At 41.4% G+C, this 24,300-nt stretch overlaps 1 protein-coding gene across 3 annotated transcripts in view; it reads right to left on the reverse strand.

Moving 5' to 3' along the window:
- The window catches only part of TBL1XR1 (TBL1X receptor 1), a 148,838-nt gene that overhangs the window by 28,535 nt on the left and 96,003 nt on the right, over nt 1-24,300 (reverse strand). For 2 of the 3 annotated variants that reach the window (XM_043997163.1, XM_043997164.1), the window contains one exon: nt 6,135-6,237. The exons of the other annotated variant lie outside the window; for it this stretch is intronic. In XM_043997163.1, coding sequence (XP_043853098.1) covers nt 6,135-6,192 — 58 coding nt within the window. In that variant the 5' untranslated portion in view covers nt 6,193-6,237. The remainder of the gene's footprint in view (nt 1-6,134; nt 6,238-24,300) is intronic. 3 annotated transcript variants of the gene reach the window in all.

A 24,300-nucleotide genomic window follows, 5' to 3' on the forward strand; every position in this document is an offset into this window, starting at 1 on the left:
ATGTTTAGGTTCATAAGCAAAAGACTGAAAACAATCTCTAGATTGCTTCAGCATTCCGCTCAAGAACCCCTTCTACTGGGCCCTTTCCGGATTCCTAGAGCTGCAGGTCCCTCTCCCCTCCCATTACTTACATTTCCTTTTATACGTATTGGGTCCTGTTTGTTTTATCTTTGCATCTTTGCAACTTAGCCAAGGACTTGGCATACAGTAGGTGTTTAACATACGCCTGCCTGATTAACTCCCTGGTTTACAACATTCATCCTTCAGAGGGCTATGAAACAGTGCTGTGGGTGTTGTGACATTTTTGAAGGCATCACCCATGATGATGGTGTGACATATGATGGGAGACCTGAGGTTGGTACAGTTCACCAGAGTCACCAGAAATAAATTTCTGAAAAATAGTTTTTCCTTGGCATCATACACAGTATCTATTTAAGTAAAACTCTTATCAGATTAAGTTTAAGCTTTATTTGATTACATCACAAATTCTGCACGTCTGCTCAGTCTTCTATGCTCAGAGAGCCTTGTCATTTCACAACTTTAAAGACTTAAAAAACCATACTGATGTCAGGGATACCGACAGCTGATCCCTCTCCACCCCAGCTCTGAGCAGCTGCACAAAGCCCCACTATAGGCAGTTAAGCCTGGCCCAGCCTGCTGCTAAAATCAGCTCTTACTGGTCTAGGGTGGGAAAAGCAATGGTGATCTCAGCCCATTAGCAGCAGCTGCACAAATAAAAGTTGGAGGAAGCTGTGTTGCTTATTTCTTGCAGCTGCTGAGAAAGGCAGCTCAACATGGGCTGGCCTGGATAATAATTATGGGCCAAAATACTAATTTAAAAAAATCAGGTTGACCTATACATTAGTTGGCTGATACCCAGTAACGCAGGGCATCCCTGAAAGGAGATTCAGGAAAATACATAAGACAACCTTGTACAAATCAAAACTCAAGAGACTATTCCTCTGAAATATACCACACTGGATGCTACAGTTCCCTTAATAAGTAGCCAAATTTAAAGAAAAATTTTATTACAGAAACACAGTCTCACAACATCAAAGTGGGTTCTTACTTTGGTCAAGTCAAGAAATGTTTCCTCAAACCCCAGCTATTCACCTAGTTCTAAAGGCTAAAACATTTCACTTCCCAAAACTGTCAAGGACATTTTAAATGGAGGAATTCTAGAGATTTATGTATGTAGTAGCAGCTAGTTCTAAAACAGTAAATTAATTTTAAAGTTCAGGATGGAAGTGGAGGTGTTAAGTCAGCTCATGTAATAGCCAGTTTAAGATAGGGGTAATTATAGCTTTTGAAAAAAATGTCAAATAGTTCAAACACAACAGAGATAGTCTTTAAAAAAATAATAAAATTTTTAAAAAAGACACCTACAAATGGCCAAATAGAAAAGCATCAGTGACAGTTGAAAAAAATCCTTTAAAAAGTCCAAAGCAGAATTGCACTAGTAGAGAATAATAAACAATGCAGAATCATCTGATTTGCTTGTTAGAATTTAACAGAAAGTAGTCGTGTTCATCAGTTGTTAAGATAATCAAATATGTTCCTAACACCCTTATGGCAGACATTAAAGACACTATGGGGGCATCTAGGTGGCGCAGTGGATAGAGCACCGACTCTGGAGTCAGGAGTACCTGAGTTCAAATCCGTCCTCAGACACTTAACACGTACTAGCTGTATGACCCTGGGCAAGTCACTTAACCCCAATTGCCTCGCTTAAAAAAAAAAAAAAAAGACACTATGGCAAATGAAGTCAATCTCTGCTTACTTTATCTTGGCACAGACGATATATACTATATGCATTCCAATTCATCAAGCCACCGCAAAACCCTCAAACCCAGTGCCTGGAAGTAGGAAAAAATTTAACTGTGGGGGGCCTAAAACTATGTACTTAAGATGAGTTCTCTGAAGATGCAAAGGAGAGGAAATACACACAATCATTGCAGCTTTTATGTTCCAAGGACACCTCAAGAGTCTGAAGATTCCCTTTGAAGTAAAATATTTTAAAATGTATAGAATGGGTAATAACTAATTATTAGGATTCTCTCATGGTCATATGATCCATGGTTCTTAAACACAAATGTAATCCAAGGAACAATTCCTTAAAGTTGCACTGACTAAGGGCGGCTAGGTGGCACAGTGGATAGAGCACTGGCCCCGGATTCAGGGGGACCTGAGTTCAAATCCGGCCTCAGACACTTAACACTTACTAGCTGTGACCCTGGGCAAGTCACTTAACCCCAATTGCCACACACACACACACACACACACACACACACACACACACACACACCAACTAAAAAAAAAAAGTTGCACTGACTAAAGACGGTTTCCTTGACTAGGAAAACCTATTTCAAAAACTATTATAACAACAGATGTGAAAAGAAAGACTGGAAAAGGTGTAGTTAGATAAAAATGCAGTTAATTCTACTGGAAAAAGCTGGTAATATTGAAGCTACAGTGTTTTTTTTTTAAAAAAACTGCATGTACTCATATCTATATAATTAAAAAGTAATTTTTCAAAAATTCTGTAGCCTAAACAGATTGTATCTTCATGCCCCAGTAAAAATACAAAATAAGGTTCACCCTAACTTAACACTGGCCAAAGACAAAAACAATCTGAGCAGCTGCCCTCCTTGTAGAGAAATGATATTGCACATTTATATTAACCTGCCACATCTACAAAGCACTTTTCTCCCAACTCCATTGAGATAGCCCATTGTCGGTGGCTTAAAATATGTAGAAAATAATATATAAGGATTCTTTCCACTGGAAGAACTGTACTTAATACTGTCATTTAAATGGCAAAAAAAAAAAAGGGGGGGGGGGATAAGTAGCAAGCTCATAACTTAAGAGCCTAAAAGGAGGTCTTTAAAAAAAAAAAAGAGAGAGAGAACTTGCTGACATGCTCCCCTTGTGGTTTTTAGAAGTGCAATGGACTTCAGTCTGTCTACAATGGTTACTGTACAACTTTACCAAATTTCAAGAGATGGAAGAGATCTTAGGAGATTCCAGTCCTTAAATTCAGATGCTTAGGAGGGACCTTTGCTACTCCAATGCTCCTCTACCGGTTAAAAGGAGCAGTATTAACTAAGGTATTAAGTTTCTTTCTTGTCTTTTTTTTTTTAAACTTTCAATCAGTTGCTCTAGAAGAAAGGCCTGATAATGGCAGAACAGAATTAACTGATTTCATCAATATGACACATAAGGCTGCCCTAGCCAACAGCATGTGGCCAAGTTTTATCATTAAAACTAAATTCCACCACAAAGTTGCCAATCTTCTCTATACAATTTGGCCAATGACCCACGTTTGCCAGTTGTTCCCATGGAAATAAGGCACCAAATGTACATTTCTGAGTCATGGTGACTGTGAAAACACAAATTTGGTGTCCAAAACACACACACAAAAGAAAAACCACCCCAGAATATTAAGAAACATGTAACCAGAAAGGAGCTGACTGGAGGAATATGGAATGGTTGCCACCAAGTAAACCTACCCACAATTTACAGTCAAATGTACTGTAGGTGTAGCTCCGAGCTAAACGTTGGCCTTGTCTACTACAGTTCCACCCTGTAGATATTCATCTCTCCGCCTGAAGACTCCTATTCACTCTCATAAGCCACATCTCAAAGTCCAGAAATAATTTCTAAACACATTTCTCATTGTTCCCTATCTCATCCCAGCACAGATAGGACTCCCCTTCACTTCTCTTTGTCTTGACCAAGATCCGGCTTACATCTATCTTCTACTCAATCTCATTTCTCAACCTAAAGACGAACTTACTCAACAAATATTTACTGAGAGGCTCTTCTTGGTAAAATACTCTAGCATTGGTATGCCTTTTTCTTTTTCTTTTCTCTCTGCCATTCCTGATGCTCTCATCTCTAGTCTTCTTATACAAGGCACAGACTATGTGGTAGTCCATGGGCCCAAGTACGGTAGGCTATGTTCCTACAAAAATGGTACCAAATAATGCATGACAAATCCTATTTTCCTTTGGGAAAAAAATGTCACTGAATATTATGTCCTCAACCAAGGGCTTGATACCAAAACGTTTTATGTTAAGGACAAAGAACAGAATAGAGAATTAAATTATATATTGGTTCATTCTATAGCATAAAGTGTACGTAACTAAACTAGGGGCATAGTAATCAATGACAAAACTGTGATTTATAATGCAGCCTCGATCTACATACAAAGTTCTCATCTCCATTATTCCTGTCCCCAAAATGGGGGTATTCCATACATAAACTACAACTAGTCAGGGGAGAAGGAATGCTCTCACCAGTGTCATGGAACATAGAAGTTTCTTTAGACACGATCTGACAAACATCTTTAAGATGTTTGGGGAAGGAGGTTTAAGTCTAATGAATAAATAAATCTGAGAAATAGGTCTTGTGAAGTCTCCCGTGCTGCCCTCTTGTTCTCTGTGAAAACTTCCTGAGGCAGACACAGGCATTAGTTCTCTTCCTGTATTTGAAAGCAGAAAGTTTGCCACCTTTTTAGTCCTAGCAGGCCTGCCCTGCACCCTGCTGCTATTCATATAAGGTACACCTGCCTTCAGAATTCATGGAACTGAACTTTCATGCTGGGTTCCCTCATCAAATTGTTGCTTTGCAATCAAAAAGCCTCCAAGCTGTGGCTTGATCAGTGACCCAACTCAAAGGCTCATCCACACAGAACCTGTTGTAAAGTAAGTTAGCCTTCCCATCTCCACAAGTCCTAAGCAGGGACTGTATGCCTTTGAATGAGTTTCTCTCACATTTACCAGCCATTTTGAAACTTTTAGGCCCAAATCAGGTATGAATAAATACAATGTAGTGGAGCTAGGTTGCTTTCCCTAATCAACCAGAATCACATTTTGACAGATATCCTATCTTAAATGCCATGGCCATTTTAAACAAGATGAGTTTGGGGGAACAACTTTTGGAGGGACATTAGTAGCTATGAAAAAAAATCAGGGAAGAGACGAACTGAAACTTGGAGGGCAAAAAGAGAGGGGATGTACAATGGGAAGCAAACTTACTGAGGTGAATATATTTGGGGGCTGCTTATTTGTTAAAGGCTCTGATGTAAATTGTTCCCCTGGCCCTATGGGTCCTACAACTTTCCCCTGCTCCTATGCTGTATTACCCCAAAGCTGAAAAAAGTTTATCTTTCTACAGATAGACTACGCCACTTAAAAGTAAATGCTGCAAAAGTCTTAGGTCATATTCCTTAAAATTCAAACTTTTAGCCTTGGGGTTCTGGGCTACTAGATGAGTGCACCCTAAATGCACAGCCTGTACCATCTCTTGCCCTGTATACATTCCCCTTTTATTTCCAAGCATCTATTTAGCACATCCCTTGAAAATGTCCTTCCCTCATTGTCACATTCTTTCTTGACTCAGTTCTGATCACTAGAAAAGCAGAAGCATACACGGTCACATGGTTAGCTGAGGCCTCAGGGGAATGTACTCGAGTAATGTGTACTTGAGATCAGAGCCTCCCAAGTGCAGAACTAGAGGGGCCGTAAGATACCAGAAAGTCCAGCCTCTCCCTTGACAGAAGAAATTATAAGGAACAGCCCCTGACTCCAAAGCCAAGCCCTCTGAGCCCAAATCCAGTGAAATGGACAGTATGAGCACATAGGCTTGTTTCCTATATTCCTACATACTTCAGGTTTGATGATCTGAGCCAATGAGATCACATGAAAAACTACTGACAGCTAAGTGAGCTGCCTTTGCACCTAGTACCTGGTACATACCACATACCACTTCTTCTCAAAGGCTAACTGGAGATTCTGAATAAAGATGGCCAAACTCCGGAGAACAGCAGCTTTATGGTGAACATGCATCTAATAAATCCTCCTAATTAGCTCAAAATCATTGCAGTTATCTTTAAATTGGGAAAGCCATCATTTTTGTGACAAGTATATGCCTGAGATGATTCCGATATATTTGAAAGAGTCAGAGAGTGAAACCATGCAGTAAGTAGTACGTAGGCTAGAAATAAATGGCAGTCCATTCATTAAAGAAACATCGAGTTGAACAATTTGGACTGGTACAGACGTCAAATGCATGAAAGATGATTGAGAATATTAAAGGGATTTGAGGCCTCTTTATCCCATAGAAGTACTCACCTGACTCTTGCAAGTATCTATATACCAAGAAGTTGACCTCATCACTGCTTATACTCATCTTTATTCCCACTTAAACCATGAGGTCACAACACAGGATATAACCCTAAAAATAAAACAAAGTAAATTATTTTCTCAATTATTTCAAAACAAAGAAATGATGAAAACACTGTTCTAATTTAATTGATAAAAGATGATTGTTATTTAACATCTGTTAACATATGCTGATAAAGAAATTAACTTTAGAAAATTATTTTAGAAATTACATAACCAAGTCCTGCCCAGTTACCACCTCTCCTTCGCCCTCCTCCTTGAGACCAATCAAAGGCACACGGAGTTGTTGGTGTAAACAAGATTTCAAGTGTTTCCCAAAAGAGCATCTGGAGACCCTTCTATAATTTTGTTGTTTTTGTGTTTTCTTGGCAAAGATACTGGAGTGCTTTGCCATTTCCTTGTCTGACGAATTATAGAGACAGAGGTTAAGTGACTTGCCCAGAGTCACATGGCTAGTGAGTGTCTGAGGCTGGATTTGAACTCAGATCTCTCCCGACTACATTAGTACAAAACCTAAATAATATGTGGAAACAAACTTTTTTTCCTTAATAGCAAAATATCATGAATTAGAATCATTAAAATATGCTAGCCTGGAATTTTATGAAAATATGGGTAAAGCCATTTAGATATGACATATAAAGAACTATCCATTAAATCATCCCTTACTCACACTGAAGAACTGTTTTAAGAAATAGCATTGGGGGCAGCTAGGTGCCGCAGTGGATAAAGCACCAGCCCTGGATTCAGGAGGACCTGAGTTCAAATCCAACCTCAGTCACTTGACACTTACTAGTTGTGTGACCCTGGGCAAGTCACTTAACCCTCATTGACCCATAAAACAAAAAAACAAAACAAAAAGAAATAGCATTAATGTCTTAGAGTGCATACATAAAAACTGACTTAGTATTACCCTCCCACACTGAGAGCTCCCTTCTCTTTCTCTTTGTGAATGGATTCAACAAAAGTTAAAAAACCCTTAGAGAGAAGGGTAAAAATCAAATGGTCTTGGCACAGTCACTTTTATATAGTTTAGCAGAACTACTCTATATATTTCAAACAGAAAAAAAAATTACAATGGGTGAAAAATGCAATAAACTAACAGATGTGAAAGTTCCTCAAACTAGAAGAATTCAGTTTTACTTTCTTGGGCACACTGTTGAGAGCTGAGCCTTGTCTTCAAGAGGCATTGTCTTCAAGAAATGGGGATGTCTATTTGCACAAAGGGTGGTAGAATTAAGTGGTCTGCACTTGCAAAAAAGCTTTACAAATAACATCTCATCTGATCCCCACAACAACCCCGAGCACATTAGTATCCTCATGAGGCAGAAAGAGGGAAAGTGATTTGTTCAGGGCCACACAGCTAGTGTCTAAGACCAAATTTAAACTCAGATCTTCCTGAGTCCAGGCCAGAGCTCCAACCACTGTGGCACTTTAGGGTCCTCTTGCCTCATTAGAACATGGATTCAATTCTACACTTCTAGATCATAAGCCTAGAGGAACAATCTGTAAGCCAAGTGAATTGCAAAGTTCAAGAGAGATGCTTACTACTAAATATGTCTCTGGTCAGTTAACTGTGCAATGTGCTCTTGGAAATTCAAGTAAGCAAACCCACCACCAAGAGTCGAGACCATCCTTACTTTGGGCATGGACTCCAGAGCTAAAGGTCAAGCTCTGGCCATCAAATGGCCTGCTCCCCGAGAAGCTCATGGGAGGGCTCCCAGTGGTCGGCTTGGGGACATCAGGCATTAGGGGCTGCTCTTGATCCTGTCTACTTCCTACACAGGAAAGCTATCTATGAAATCATGCCATAATACCCGCCCCCCCCCCCCGTTTCATCTGGATGGAGCTCTGTACTTACAAAGAGAAAGAAAACAAAACATGGCTGATAAGACAAGCATGAGCCAGAAAGAAAGATTTTTAAATGCCAAGCTGAGAACTTTTTATTTTCTCTAAGAGGCAAAAGGAAGCACCAAAGGCTTCTGAACAGGGTGTTTTAGGATGATGTTAACATATGTGTGGAGAATGTTTTGGAGGGAAGAAAACAGAAGCAGAGAGACTCTGTGGAAACTATTTTTAAAAATCTGGTGGAGTACAGAGTGCTGACCTTGGAATCAAGATTTGAATTCAAATCCTGTCTCAGACCACAGTCGTGTGTATGAAGTTAGACAAATCACTCAACCTTTCTGAACTCAGTTTTTTTAATCTGTAAAATGGGAATTTATTGAAGATGTTATCATGGGAACAATGTATAGGTAAGTCAGCAAGTTTAGACAGAAAGATGATGAGTGCAATTTGAAATGTGGCGGGGACTTCCAGTGAAGATGGAAAGCAGACAGTGGATGATCTGGGGGCTGATTTGGCATTCATCTGCATATTTGAGACTACCAGCGGAGGGAGGCTAGAATAAGAGGACTGGCATATACAGTCAATAGTTACAATAGGCTTGTAACCTTTTAAGGGGAAAACTTCATAAATCATAACAATAATTGCTAGCAAGTACATAGCATTTGAAGGTATTTTACATTAAGGAAAGTGAGTTTCACAGACATTAAGTGACTAGTTTAGTGTCACAAAGCTAGTAGGTGTCCTGACTCTAAATCTACCTGTCTTTACCGTGTGACCCAACTCCCTCCCGCGGTTTGTGCAATTGATGCACGTACAAAGTCCAGTAAGAGTTGAGTCAGATGGGACCTGAAGGACCATCACGTCCATCTTTTACATCTGAAGATAGTAAGACTTCCCAGAAGCCCAGATAGGAATACATGGCAGCCAAGGGTTGTGAGCCCCATGCTTTCTATCTTACGACCCTGCTTCTCTAACAGAAGAACCAAGATTTTAAAAGGATAAGGAAAGTCTTAAAGGAATGCATCAGAGGTTTTCAATAGGATATAAAAAATAGGCTTGATCAGGCCTTTCTTCATTTCTTCACTAATTTATCTGCGAAAAGGGCAGAGCAGCCTAACACCTGAAGTGCTCTCCTCAGAGTGGTTGTCCTGCCCTCCCCTACCCAGTTTGTTGTTCCAAGGAGCACCCGAGGGAGAGGCAGGGTGGATTAATGGATGGAGTGGGTCTCTACCTCAAGTGACATTCAATTATATTCTCAGAGATCATTTCAGACTGTTTGGTCCTTGTCCTTATCAACCATCTTACTGATTACCACAAGCATATCATCTTTGGCATTCCCTGGCATAATGATAAATGAATTTATGTCATCAATATTCTCAACTTTGGAAAATGATCTGTGAACATCAGGGACACCACTATGACTAAGGCAAATTCTTGTCCTCCGGGGGTTTCATTCTTAATGTCTTTATGGACCAGGTTCTAGTAGAGTTCATTTCTCTGAAGTGAGTTTCCTCATTTGTAAATGAAACTATAGCTGTTCACTGAGTTCCCTCCCAACTCTAAATCCTATAAATCAATGACTCCCCTCAACATCCCAGAGAACAAAGTAACACCAAATAAGCTCTTTGAGGGAGTATTTGAAATAATCACATGTTCAAAGATAATGAATAACTTGCACAGGTCCCCAAGGAGCTAGTCATGATCAATTAGTATAAATTCAAGACTTAGGTGGATTACAACCTGAAGGTCACTTTGAGAAAGTAAAAAAACATGTCATCTCATGGGACAAGGTCAGGCGCTACAAAACCTCAATGATCTCTTCATCCAGTTCCACTCTGATTTGATTCTATGGAGGCAGAAACCCATTCCTCATCTTCAGAGCTACAACATCCTAACCCTGGTTTATTTGTATACTACCCCCATACCAAGTAAGTTATAATCTTATCAACATACATGCACATAAACATATTCTCTTTTTATAATATGTTTTGAAAAAATTCTCTACTCTCCTTATCTTACAACAACAATTTGGTCCCCAAAAGCACTTTGAGTGGACGCTTGAGGAATTGAGAGCACAGTTGGAATTCAATTGTGAAAGCTTCAGTTTTAAAAATCCTTAAGTTACCTGTTTTAAAATTTCATCACAAAGTTATTAGCCAAACCCTAGGAGGCAAGTATGTATTAAGCATTCTCAATAGCCACCATTGAATCATAACAGCATGTACACATAGAAAGAAACTTTTAATAACAATAATTTCAATGCCCTGGCCACCAAAGGGGGGGGGGGGTCTCCAATTAGCTGATTGCAAAGTTATATGCACCAGAAGTTGCCAATCACCTGCTAAATTGTGTTATCTTAACATTTTTGTACTTTGTAAACTCAATAACTGGCAAATACCAGATGCCTGACAAAAACTTGATCCTCACAATATCCTCATGAGGAAGGAACCACAGGTACCATCCCTTTCTCTGTATTCCCAACACTTAGCACAGTGCCTGGCTCATACTAGGTGCTTCATAAATAAATGCTGACTGACTGACTGACCCTGACCATCTAGACTTTTGCAAAAACTTCAGAGGCCTTTGTTCTCTGCTCTATCACCTTTCATCCATCCTCTTCTCTTCAGACTGTTCTCACCACCCGAAATCAACCTGTCATGATTTCTCATCTATATCATTACAATGACCTCCAAACTGACCTCCCTAACAAAAGTCTTTCCCCTCTACAATCCAATATCCCCACAACTGTTTAAGTTATTTTCCTAAAGTATAAGTCTGCCATCGATGGTTTCCTAGGACCAAATTATCCATTATTCCCCTGCACATACTCTGTGGTCCAACCAAACCATCTTCCTTGCCATTTCTCACACACAACCTTCCATCTACCATCCTTGTGTTCCTTTTAGAACTTTCCTGGCTCCTCCCCCTCCCAAATCCTTCCTCCCCCTGAGAACAATCCTCTCTGTGTTCTTTACCCAGATGCCATTCTTGGGCAATTTCACCAATTCTTAAGGTTTCACTCATCATTTCTATGAAAACAACTCCCCGAATCTACCTCCTAACAAAAGTTAAGAAGAGGAGAGATTGCCAATCAGTTGCTAAATCCTGTTGAGTCTGACTCTATAATATAATCTGTACACATTCCCAATGTAATTCAGGCCTTCGTTACCTCTGGGCCTAAGAGTCCTCTGCATTTCAAACAATAATCAGATTTAGTTCCCCTGGGTTTGTCATAGAAAATGGGGAGGGCAGCATGGATGAGGATCCGAAGGGAAGAATATGAAACAGCTTGGGGGAAGGAATCATGATTTTTCTGATAAGCTTTTCCGGAGGCGGGGGTGAGGTGAGAAGGAGGTGTTCTCTGAATATCAGAGATCCAATTTAATCAAAATATTATTTTACCTCCCCTAATTAAAAAAAAAAGATAAAATTAAGAACAATCTGTGAAAGTCACAGTTCAGATTCAGAGCTAGAAGGCTCAGGTCAGAGTGTGTCTCATTTTATACACAAGCACACTGAGCTTAGGGAGCCTAATTGACTTATCCAAGGTCACACAAACAGAACCACAGAGTCTAGACTCCAGTTTAGCACTGTATCCCCTATACAACCAGGAGATGACAGTTTCACCAAGTCTAACAAGCAGAGCTGTTCAGAAACTTAACAGGCTGCCTATCTTGGAGGGCTTCAATGGAGGAGATATGACTTGTTCAGTAGGTGGTAAATTAATCAGGACACATGTGTTTTGTTTAGACTAACTGGCTTGGCTTCCAAGGTACCTTCTAACTCCTGAGTCTATGAGTCTGGGATTTAACTCATCACACTTTATGAGTATAATATTTACAACACCTACAATTGAGGAAGAGCTGGCAGGAATTTTTTTTGAGGTGAAATCAAAATCATGAAGCAAAATGGCAACTGTCAGCATGTGGAAAGTCAAGGGGCAGCAGGGCCAGACTCTACTCCCGTGACCCTAGGCCCCCTCCCAGTTTGGGCTCAGTCCATCCTTTTAAAGGGAAGGCTGCTGGGCAGCCATGACTCTGCCCCTGAAGCAGCACCTTCATTTTCACAGAACCTCTAATACACCCTTAGAAGAAAGGGAGAGGCAAACTGTGTGCTGAGACCTTTGGTTTTGTACTGATGGTAATGCTAGAATTTTTATATTGATCCCTTAAACAAATGATCACTTATTGGTTTTGTTTTCATTGTATTTATCCCTTCCTCTATCTCCAGAGCTTGGTCAGGAAAAGGACTGACCAACTTCTCTCAAAGGTGATTCCTACTGGCCACTCAAGGGTACCAGGCCATAAAGGTGTTGGTGTGGAGAAGTAGAAGAGATTTAAAAAAAAAAAAAAAGATCAAGAAGCCTCCAAGCAAAGAGGGCAAGGGGTAAATTCGGGAAAATGGAGAGAAAAGGAGAACTCTTCCCAACCCTAATTATACTGAACCCCAAACCCTCCCCTTTCTTATCTTCCCTATCCCTGTCAAGGGCACCACAGGCCTGGGGTCCATCCTCAAGTTACCAAGCTCACAGCCCACCCACATTCTCTCAGTGCAGGTCGTCATCATCTCATCTGGACTGCTGCAAGGGCCCCCAAGTCTTTCCCCACTCCCATCTCTCCTCTAGTTCCCTGCTGCATCCCCCCCACCCCCCACCAAATTCTACCTACTCCATCAGCTTCCTATCACTTACTCTTCTTGACATCACCTGGGCCCCTTCCCACCTCACCAGTCTTCTAACAACTTACTCCCTCCCCTTTTTTAGACAGTCTAACTGTAGGGCCCACCTGGACACATGACAGCATGCTAGCAGGCTCTGAGCCTCATTCCCCCCACTTGGCACAGCCCAGAGCCCACCGGCCTACAGAAGGCCTTTTCTGGTCCTCCTCAATTGCTACTGCCCTTGTCTTAAAGAAGCCTTTCCTGCCCTATCTATCCACCCACCTAACTACCTACCTACCTATCTATCCATCTACCTACCTTATCTATCTATCTACCCACCTATCTATCCACCTATCTATATCTATCTATCCACCTACCTTATCTATCTACCTACCTTATCTATCTATCCACCCACCTATCTATCTACCTACCTATCTATCCACCTATCTATATCTATCTATCCACCTACCTTATCTATCTATCTACCTACCTGATCTATCTATCCACCCACCTATCTATCCACCTATCTATATCTATCTATCTATCTACCTACCTTATCTATCTATCCACCCACCTATCTATCTACCTACCTATCTATCCACCTATCTATATCTATCTATCCACCTACCTTATCTATCTATCCACCTACCTTATCTATCTATCTACCTATCTATATCTATCTATCCACCCACCTATCTATCTACCTACCTATCTATCCACCTATCTATATCTATCTATCCACCTACCTTATCTATCTATCCACCTACCTTATCTATCTATCTACCTATCTATATCTATCTATCTATCTACCTACCTTATCTATCTATCCACCCACCTATCTATCTACCTACCTATCTATCCACCTATCTATATCTATCTACCTATCTTATCTATCTATCTACCTACCTACCTACCTATCATATCTCTATCTACATACCTTGCATGTAACTGGATAAGTCTTCTCCCCAGGTAAAATGCCCACTCCTGGAGAGCAGGGACACTGCATGCATTCCTATACATTTCTTTTTCTGGCATCCCAGCCCCTAACGCCTGCCTGACCCACAGCAGACACTCCATACAAGTTCACTAACTACTGAGCCTCGGTTTCTTCGCCTTTCAAACAGAGGAGTTAGACTCAGTGAAGTCTAAAGTTCTTCTAGATTTAAACAGATGATCTTACTGGCCGGCTGGTGAATGGAGGTGGGATTCAGAGTCGGTGGGCCTGCTCCTATGTGGATCGTCAGTGAGGCTGAGCTCCTGGAGTGATTCCGGATGACATCCCAGAGGTCTTGGGGACCTGCAAGGGAGCTCTTCTTTATATAATATGGCATTTTCGAGTTCACCAAGGCCTTTTATACACAAGCAATCTTATCTGGGCTTAATGACACTGTGACGGAGGCACTATTATCGGCCATTTACACGCTAAGGAAACCTTAAATGACCTGCCTACAGTCACACAGGAAGTGAGCAGAAGAGTCAGCATTTGAACCCAGGCTAATCCAACTCAAGTCAACAAGTTATAAAGTCTGACAAGTTAGAAAATGACAAAGTGTTCAAACTGGCTAATGTTCAGAAATGAACATTGCAAATATTTCTAAAGAAGCAGTTTTGAAAAAATTCTCACCAAATCATTTTTTAAAAAGAAGATAACACTGTCAGTTTTCTAGAGACTGAATGGCTAGCCAATAACTGCTCCTGACAAGCAAACTTGGTTGTATCTCAAGAAATCTCTGATCTCATCTGATCTCTGACCAACTGGGTGACTGGAAACAGACACTGAATGATCCTGAGCCTCGTTTCTGACCATAAGATGAGAAGGCTCATTTGGATGCTAAGTTCCTTTCCTGACCTAAAACTGAGTCTGTTTAGAGCATCAGAGAGCACCAAAGCAGCCCAAAGCCAAGGGAGGCTTCCTGGGAAATACAACCTGACTTGGGCCTTGAAGGATAATAAGGAGCCACTGGCAGGGCTGAAGTTCCAGGCCAGTTAAGTTGAGGTGATGTTTTATGACGGCATATGGCTGCAGCCATGTTTAATTGTTGCTGTTACTGTTTCCGTATGAGTAGAAGAGCACACCAGAGGCTAAGGGTGAAACTGAGAGCAAAAGAAGGCCCAGTGGTAGCCATGCTCAAAGACAGACACAGGAACTCACTCACATGCGCGTGCGCGCGCACACACACACACACATTCACACGCTCTATGTGACCTTGGACAAGTCATTTATCCTCTCTGAGTCTCAGTTTCCTTAGATGTAAGATGAGTAAGTTGGGCTACATTATCTCTAAGATCTCTTCTAATTCTAAATCTCTAATCCACAAAGAGGGCTAGCAGAAAGGGAGTTGCCAAGAAAACATGATGATGGTTTATTTCCAGTGTGTCCCTCTAGGGATCAGAGAAGCCAGCCTATTATTTAGGAAAGAGCTAGATAATGTTGGGCAAGTTCAAATCATGAAGGCAGTCCCCTGACTTTATCCCAACTAAGCGCTTGATAGGAATGGAAAATAATGCCCAAAAGCTGATGACGGACGCCAGTTTTGTGCTCTACCAGGCAGGAACCAGACATGTGGAATAAAATAATCATGACAGTCTAGAGTCTGAAACTCCAACACAGCTTTAAAAAGGACTGAGGAAGACAAGTGGGTGTGAATTCTTGCAGATAATGAATTACAGAATTGATCACTAGGGTGCTTGACTACAAACAGATTATTTTTCTCTGGAAGGGCTTCCTAAAGGATAGCCAATAAGTACAAATACAGTTAGTTATGAATTCCATGATTATTAATAAAAGGCTTACATTACCTATGTGTTATTTACTTATAAAGGAGGGAGCACTTATGGATCTCAAAAATCACTGCTTTTAGAAGGTTTGAAAAAATCCAGTTATAAAGTACTCATCCCATAACAGCCAAAGTACATGCTTTGAAAGGTTTGGGTTTTTAAACAGTTTCATTAAGTGGTTATTTTTTTTTTTAAATAATGGACTGCTTAACATCACAGTCCTGTGCACTATTGCACACTGCAAGAAAATACCTTAGAAAGTGATCAGTCACATATGGGTCATAAAACCAAATTTGATCTTTAGCTGAAACTTGAACACAAACCTAAGTTTATGGATGCATTTCAAAGGGAAGATGACCATGAATGAGAAAGAGGAGTTGTAGAAACACCATGCTAAGATCCTCTGCCTAAGACATTTGGTAAGAGAAAGGACAAGAACAAAGTAAGCACACTGCCTTCGACATGCTGTGTCCCCTCCTGTTAGTCACCCTGGGCAGGTTGCCTGCTGAGCAATGGGACAGAAGGCATGACAAATGACAGGGGAATGGCTCCCTTCCAGGCCACCGTATGCATGAAGCTTGCTTGCAATTTCATACTAAGTGTGCCTTGCCACTAAGGTCATTCAAAGTGCTCCAAAAAATACAAGTGGCATCCCCATCACGTTCAAGTTTTAGAGTCACACAGGTAGTCACAGAGGCTCCAGAAAACAGATGGGTAGAGAGCTGTAAACCAGGTTGGCACCACCTGGCCAGCATCCAAAGGAACTGCTAAGTTCAGTGATTAGCTATGATGTGACCCAATGGGGAACTGAGGAAAAGCAGTGGGTTTTATACCGCTGATGAAAATGTTGGCTGGGTGCAAGACATACCTGGTGCAGACAAATATACAACAACCCTCAAAAAGCAAAGGACCCACAGGTTTGCTGTATCTGCTGTCAACACAATGCAGAAAGTGCCCAACACTCAAGGAAGGCATCAGGCATCAGCAGACATCTGCCACAAAAGCTGCTGCAGGGATTCAGATGACAGTGACATCCTGACACATAGCAAGTGCTTAATACATGTGAATGAAAGTGTATCTCTTCTTCATTTGACCTACATCTTCTTTTCAAGAGTCAGAGATGTTCATCACCCTTAGAGATGATCCTGAATGTGATTTATAATCCTCCTCTGTATTTATTAGTCTATATATAGATATACAAATATATAGATAATGTAATATAATATATATTAGTTATGAGTATAACTACAGGTAATACTTATATAAAGTGTTTACACATGGTCACAGTTAGATATACCCCACAAAAATCTGTCTTTTTCTCCCTGGTTAGCATGAAATCCTTTCTCCCTTCCCTCCACACCTCTCATGCCAGGGTTTTTCACATTTAAATGTTTCTCTTGGTTTTTGTTTTGGAACAGGAGCTCTTAACCTGGATTCCTGTTTGTTTTATTTTGACTTTACCCTTGTATTTCAATATAAATGGTCTCCTTTGTAAACCTATGGATTTTGTGCTTTTGAAAACATTCTGCCAAGGGAATTCATGGCACAAAATGGGGCTAATCTAGTTGAACATCCTCCCTCCTCATTTTCAGATGGAGGAACAGGCCCAGAGAGGCTGAGTGATCTGCTCAAGCTCCCACAGCTACTAAGGAGCAGTCCTGGGCCCTCTGAGTCAGTCCACAACACTGTTTCCATTTTTCCCGGGTGCTTAGAGAGCCTGACAATGAACTTTTTGCAATCACCTCACTGGAGCCAATCAACAGGCACATGAGGTGAGTCCTGTCTTGACATAAGAGGCTGAGTCCCTGGCCCCACATCTCTCCTGAATCTACACTGAGCATTCTAGTTACTGCCCCCTCATTACGGCTTCATGTACTTGGCTGTTTACGATCATTTGTTTACTTGTTGTTCAGTCATCTCTGAGACCACATTTGAACTCGGGAAGAGTCTTCCTGTGCTTTGGTGCTATGTGCTACGGTGCCACCCAGTTTCCTCGTTAAGATAACACAGACACACTCTCGCTATCAACATGAAGGTCCTAAAAAGTTTCAAAGCTCAATTCCACACTGAAACTTAGGAAATCTGACTATTAAACTGTATGTTTGTTTTGAATGGAGCAGAACAAATTTTAAAGATCAATAGCACAAAAACAGGAAAATTTAGGTCACTGAAAAGTGCAGGTAGTAGCAAAGGAAGGATTGACTTGGCTCACTCTGGCATAATTCAGTTGTGGCAGTAGGCAAACAGCTACAGCCCCTGACTCCTCTGCTACTGCTGAAATAAAGAACTGGGGCGCTGGAGACAAAGCTTGCCAAGCATCGAGCTCCAGGAGGACCTGAATAAAAACTAGGGGCTCCTCAGGGGTACTCAATCGTGCCAGCTCAGCGGTAGACTCGAAAGCTTCTCTCCCTGGGTGTACCCTCTCCTTTCTGGGCTCCAGGTCAGGAATCCTCCAAGACTCTGTCATGGGCCCTTCCTTTCTTTCTTTTCCCTCTACATGCCAAATTCCTACATCAGCTTCCACGGACATCACCTCTATGCATATGAGGGACAAACTCAGGCTGAGAAGCTGCTATGCTCCAGTCCATACTGCCAACTGCCCATTGAACACTTCCCAACTAGACGTCCTGGATGCAGTTTCAAATGTCTATATCCCAAACTGAATTCAGTAACTTCCTGACAAGACCCTCCCCACTTTCAACCATCCCACTGTCAATCCAAGGCTCCTAACATCAGCATTATCCTCATGACTTTGTAGAGTCAATCCATTGCCAAATCTTGCCATTTCTGCCTCCGCAAGACCTCCTCACTCTAGGTAGGATGCCCCCAAGGAGTCACTGAAGTTCAGGGCACCTGAGGCAGAGGTCACCAATAATAGGGCATCAATTCCCTCCATTTCCTTCAAGTGACCTACAATGATGTTGTCTCCACTTATCTGTGTACTCATGCTACCCACCCCTATCCAGAGCAGATGTTCTAAGTGTTTCATCAGGAAGAAAGAATTATTTGGGGGGTGGGGTGCAGGGGAGAAAAGATATATTTCTTTCTGTATTACAACCCAAGCCTAATATGCTTGGTGTTAATGTTGAAAGAAGCTAATGTCTTTAATGATAATCACATGGTAAACATAATAATCAACAGGTATCTACTGAATATCTACTATATACAAGAAGGAATGTATCATTCAAGGAATTTACAACTTCCTTCAGGAGACAAAGTGACCAAAGAGAACTTAAACTGAGCAAGATTTCATGTTGGGAGCCATTTGGGAGCAAACAGCAGATGTGGGATGGCCTCGTCTAGGGAAACAAGCTGACAGCTGACTGGGTTCCTATATGCATTTCCAGTCTCACTTCACACTCACAGTCCCAATCATACTGGTCTGGTAGCTATTCCCTTTTTCATCTCCCACCCCCATAACTACGTAAGTGATCCCCACATTTGTTAACTTCTAAAAGTGTGGCTCTCCAGCCGGCTCCTAACACAAGGCCTTTCTGAATTTTCAATGGCCCATTATTAGCACCAGTTTCCTCTGGAAATAACTTTATGCTGTGTTCACTACTCTGTGCACATATGCTTCCCCACCCAAAGCCTAGAGTTCTTTAAGACCAAGAAAATGTTTCCTTTCTATCTAGCCTCAAAGGTCTCTGATAAATTGAATTAACAATTACACTTCATTCCTATAATGACTTTTGATAGCCTTTGAGAAAAGATGAAAATGGGGCACCATGAAATGTAAAAATCCCAACTGAACCATACACATACCTATAATAGGAATGCTAAAAGCCCTACAAAGTGCACACCAGCACTCAAAGGCCCATGCTAGTGAGACTACCTTCGAACAAAATCATTTTGGTAATTTAACAATTTAAAAACAAACAAACAAAAAAACTAGGATGCATCTCAAGACTGGCCCACTGACCTAGTTCAAGACTAAATTCTTCTATAGAGCCAAGTGTGAGAGAGCCAGACTCCAGAAGACAGTTAAGAGGGGTAAAAAAATCTTCTAATTCACTCACCTCATCCATAAGTCACTCAAAGAGGCAAGAGCACTTATACCCACATGAGACAAAACTGTTTAAACAGACAATACTGCCTCTTTTCTCTTTGCAGGAACATAAAACCTGAGTGACCTAAGTGAACCTATCTCATAGTGCTTCAAGCTACCCAAGCTTGCCACTTCCAACAGGTAAATTCCTTATCAAAATCAAGTTCACTTTGGTTGAGCCATCCTAGGTGACTGTGGGACTAATCTGATATACTGAGTTATCTCTGGTCACAAAATAACTGCAGCATAATAGGAGGAAGAACAGGGAAAGAAGAAATTAAACCCTTTGTGTCAAAAAAGTATTGGAACTTAATTTTTACACATGTACATTCACAGATGATTAGTTGTTTGGTTTGGTTTTGAGAAGAGGAGAAAAAAGGTTGTCTCAGACCTATGGGTTTTCTTCTCCCCTCCTATGGCAAAGGTGTCGGGGGGGGGGGGGGGGGGCGGCGCCGCAAGGGGTGTGTGTGCCTGTGTGTGTGTGTGTGTGTGTGTGTGAGCACGCACACATGCCAAGAGAAAGCAAATTAAAATATAATTGGGAAATATTTGACAAAACAAAAATACAGCAGAACAATGATTGTAATATGTGGTTTTCTAAGTCATTGTGCAGCAGGCAGGGATCCTGATGTTCAGTTGAGTGGTTCCATTTCTATTTGAGTTTAGCACCAAGGCTTTAATGCTTTAGGGAATTCCAAGATGAGGAAATCCTTCCACCAGCCAGAAAACCAATTCTATAGCTGACCGTTACAGCCAGTTCTCTGGGGACATTAAGCCATGCTCAATAATAAGACAGCTAGGATGGATCAAGGGCAGAATGTGAGCCAAGGCAGGTCTTACTCCAGGGCTGGCAGCCTCTTCAGTGAGTCAAGCTGCTTCTTAGTATTTCAGAAAAAGATCACCTAAGCACCATTTTTTAAGGGATCACCTTTACACATCATGCAGAAAACTGAGGTTCTCCAGCACAAGATTTGGAGAGTGCTGGCTTAATGTTTTATACCTTCAGACTTCAAGTCAGTCAAACACTCATGAAATGCCTACTATGTGCTAGGCTTTATGCTAAGCCTTGAGAGATTCAAAGGCGGTCACTGCCTACTGGAAGAGACAACTGGCAAACAACTCTATAACAGTAAGCTGTGCGTGGGATAAACTGGAGATAATCAAGAGAGGGAAGTGTAACTGAAAGTTTGGGTTTAAGGGGGCAGCTAGGTGGCACAGTGAATAAAGCACCGGCCCTGGATTTAGGAGGATCTGAGGTCAAATCTAGCCTCAGGCACTTGACACTTCCTAGCCGTGTGACCCTGAGCAAGTCACTTAACCCTCGTTGCCCCACCCCCCACCCCCAAAAAAGTTTAGGTTTAAATTTAACATTTATCAAGCACATTTTATTAAATGTTATTTTAAATCTCTATCCATAGTTAGAAATAATTATAATTAAGAAAATAGGGAGAAAACTAATTTTAACTCATAATTGTAGCAAGTATACTAGTTATTTTAGGGTTGTTAAAAACATTTTTAAGACAACTATTAACAAGGAAATAAAATTGTCTTATATAGTTAACATACTATTGTTACTATTAATGATGCCTTTATGCAGCTGTATCGAGTATATGGTGTTCTTTTCTTCCTTCTTTCTTATTAACTGTATCATTTCAGGTAAATCTTCCCCTATTTTCTTGAATTTCTCATATTCATTTCTTGTATTCAAAATTTCATTATTCATTTTGTCAGTTATGGCTAGTGTTAACTGAAATCTTCTTCTGTGGTTAAGTCCTTTTATTCGTATCGATAAATAAACATCCTTAAGGTATAAGCCACTTTTTCCCCCTGGCCATGAAAAACCAAAATCAAAACCTTAAATTGTTGAGATTAGTTAAAGTGTGTGGATGGTATAGGGGATAAGCTGCTGGGATCAACAGGATGGAATGGGATCACTTGGTCATGAACAAGTGCTAGCTTTGGCAAAAAGGGCCACCTCTGTCCGACAAGGGTGAAGGCAGAGAGAGTAAAGAAAGACACGTGAGTGATGTGAGATCCTCGAGGAGGTGTTCTTGGAGAAAAGGTGAGATTTTTCCAGTGAAGTAAGAGGCAACTGGTTTGGTCTGTTGTCCTTTTCTCTTTAAGAGGACAAAATGTAAGCAAGCAAAGTAGCCCGCGTTATGGTGAGGTCCACAGGTGTCGGAAGTTAGTGTCCAACTGTGGATGATCAGGCAGACACGAGCTTGGGAGGCTTTCACAGAGGTTGGGCATATGAACATTTGGAGTGAAGATGTCTCTAAATGTGTGCCCCTCACATTTCTTTTGAGCTTCTGCAATTCTGCTTTACTCATAGAGCACAGCACCTTCTTTGATGTGGGCACACCGAGCTGACCCTTGTGCCAGGGTCTCTCGTGTCTCACAATCAATTCCAAAGTTCTTCAGACAGACAGCAAGAGTCCTTCTATTACTTCTTCTGACCTCAGTGTGAGCACTTGCCTCATGTGAGTTCTCTGTAAAACAGTGTTTGGGGCAAATGTACTTTTAACATTTGAATAATGTGGCTAGCCCACCAGAGCTGCGTTGACAGTTCAGCTTGAGAAAGCACCTCAAGTGTCTGGTGCCTTATCTTGCCTGTTTCCTGGCATGTTATGGGTAGACTGTCCAGGTCTCACAGGCATACAGCAACGAGGTCAGCACAACAGCTCTGTAGACCTTCAGTCTGGTAGTCAGTCTAATACCTCTTCTCTTCCACCCTTTCCTTCTGAACTTCCAATCACTGAACCAGCTCTGACAATGAGTGCATCAACTTCATCATCTATTGTGTACATCCCTGGAAAGCAGACTGGCGAGGTAAGTGAATTCACAATTTCTCCATTTGCTGTAATTGACGGTTCTAGGTATGGATGGTACAGTGATGGCTGGTGAAGAACCTCTGTTTTCTTGGTGCTGTCAAGCCACAATTAGCAAAAGTAGCAGAGAACTGATCCATACTTTGCTGCACCTCAACCTCAGAAGCTGCAGTCATCTACGAACAAAAAGTTGTGCACCAGCTCTCCCTCCACTTTAGTCTTGGCTTGTCGCTTCTTCAAGTTAAATCATTTACCATCAGTGCAGTAGATCAGGGCTTCTAACTTTTTTCACTCGTGACCCCTTTTCACACCACCCCAGGTAGATAGGTATATAAAACAGGTGTGTATAACCCTTTACTGCTGCCACATTTCTCACATCTCCCACGTTCAGTTATGCAACCCTATATGGGGTCGTAATCTACAGCTTAAGAAGCTTTGCAGCGGATGACCCTGATGCTGTTTTTGTCCATCTTGGGGCTTCTGACAACACCGAAAACCTCATTCTAAAAAGCATGAAAGCAGGCACACAGCCCTGCTTCGCTCCCCTGGTGTCCATTATCCAGAACCCATGCAAGCATTCCATAATGAAAATAATGTACAATACTGATGAACTTCTCCTGGCATCTAAATTTTGCCACTGATTTTCCACAAGTCCTTACAACTGACAGTATGCAAAGGCCTTGGTCAGACAGATGAACACTGTATATAGACCTCTGCTCTGCTCTTGACATTTCTCCTGGAGTGGTCAGGCAGCAAATACACTACTGACTGTTCACTAGCACTTTCTGAAGCCACACTGGCTCTCGGGGAGGTGACCATCTTCCAGGTGAAGGATCAGCCTATTAAGCAAAACTCTGGCAAGAATCTTGCTGACAATGACTAAGAAAAAGGCCTCCACCCCCGTGACTGTTAAAGGACAACCTATGTCCTTTTCCTTTATAGAAAAGGACAATACTGAGGGATTAGCCTCTTCTTACCATTCAGTCCATTTTTGTAGAAATCTCAGCTGGAATAGAATCAGCACCGGGACCTTTGCCACATGAGAGGAACCTAACAGCATTTGAAACCTTCTTCAGTTGGAAGGTTGGCTAGAGAGGGTGAATATATGGTCAATGGCTTGGGTATGGGTTGGTGATGGTGTGTGGAGAACACTACGGAAGTGTTTAGCAGCCCAGCTCTCCAGGATCATGTCCTTATCACTAATCAATGTGGCTACACCAGCACTGAGTAGCTGAGATATGCCATACATCTTTGGCCCATAAAAAGCCCTTAGGATCATCACTATAGCATAAAACTGAATTTCATCTGCCTTTTTACTAAGCCAAAAATCCTCTCTCTCTAATCTTAACTTGCACTTTACTTTTGATGGAGTTAAATGCTGCCTTCTTAGAGACAAACTAGCCTGCTGGTTAATCCTGTGGACTTCTCATTTTTCATTTAGCAGCTTCTGAACTTGCCCATCATTTTCATCAAATCAATTTTGATGTTTATAAGTATTATAGCCCAGATGAGTAAATGCAGTGCTGTATACCAAATCTCTGAAAGCTACCCACTCTGTTTATGTTCCACTATTGCCAACCATGTGTTGGCTCAGTCTTCCCTCCAAAGTTAGTAACAAACTGTTCATGGTTAGAGAATGGCTCTAATCTGTTGGCATCAAGTCTTTTGGTAGCTGTCTTGCCCATGGGCAGTCGCTTTTGTTGAATGCCAGTGTTTAGCTTGGCGAGGATGTCTATGATTGGTCCAGTACTCTGCACCACACATCACCTTCATTACTTTCACACCTCGCCTGTCTCTTCTGCTTACAACGACAGTCTATTAAATGCCAATGTCTGCTATAGAAGGGTGCATCCACGAAGTTTTATTGCACTTGAATAAACACAAGACACTGTTGGTGATGAGGTTATGAGATGCACAAGTCTTAAGTAGTAAGCAGCTACTGCTCTTGCTGTTTCTG

Source organism: Dromiciops gliroides, chromosome 3 (assembly GCF_019393635.1).
Source record: "Dromiciops gliroides isolate mDroGli1 chromosome 3, mDroGli1.pri, whole genome shotgun sequence".
Lineage (NCBI taxonomy): Eukaryota > Metazoa > Chordata > Mammalia > Microbiotheria > Microbiotheriidae > Dromiciops > Dromiciops gliroides.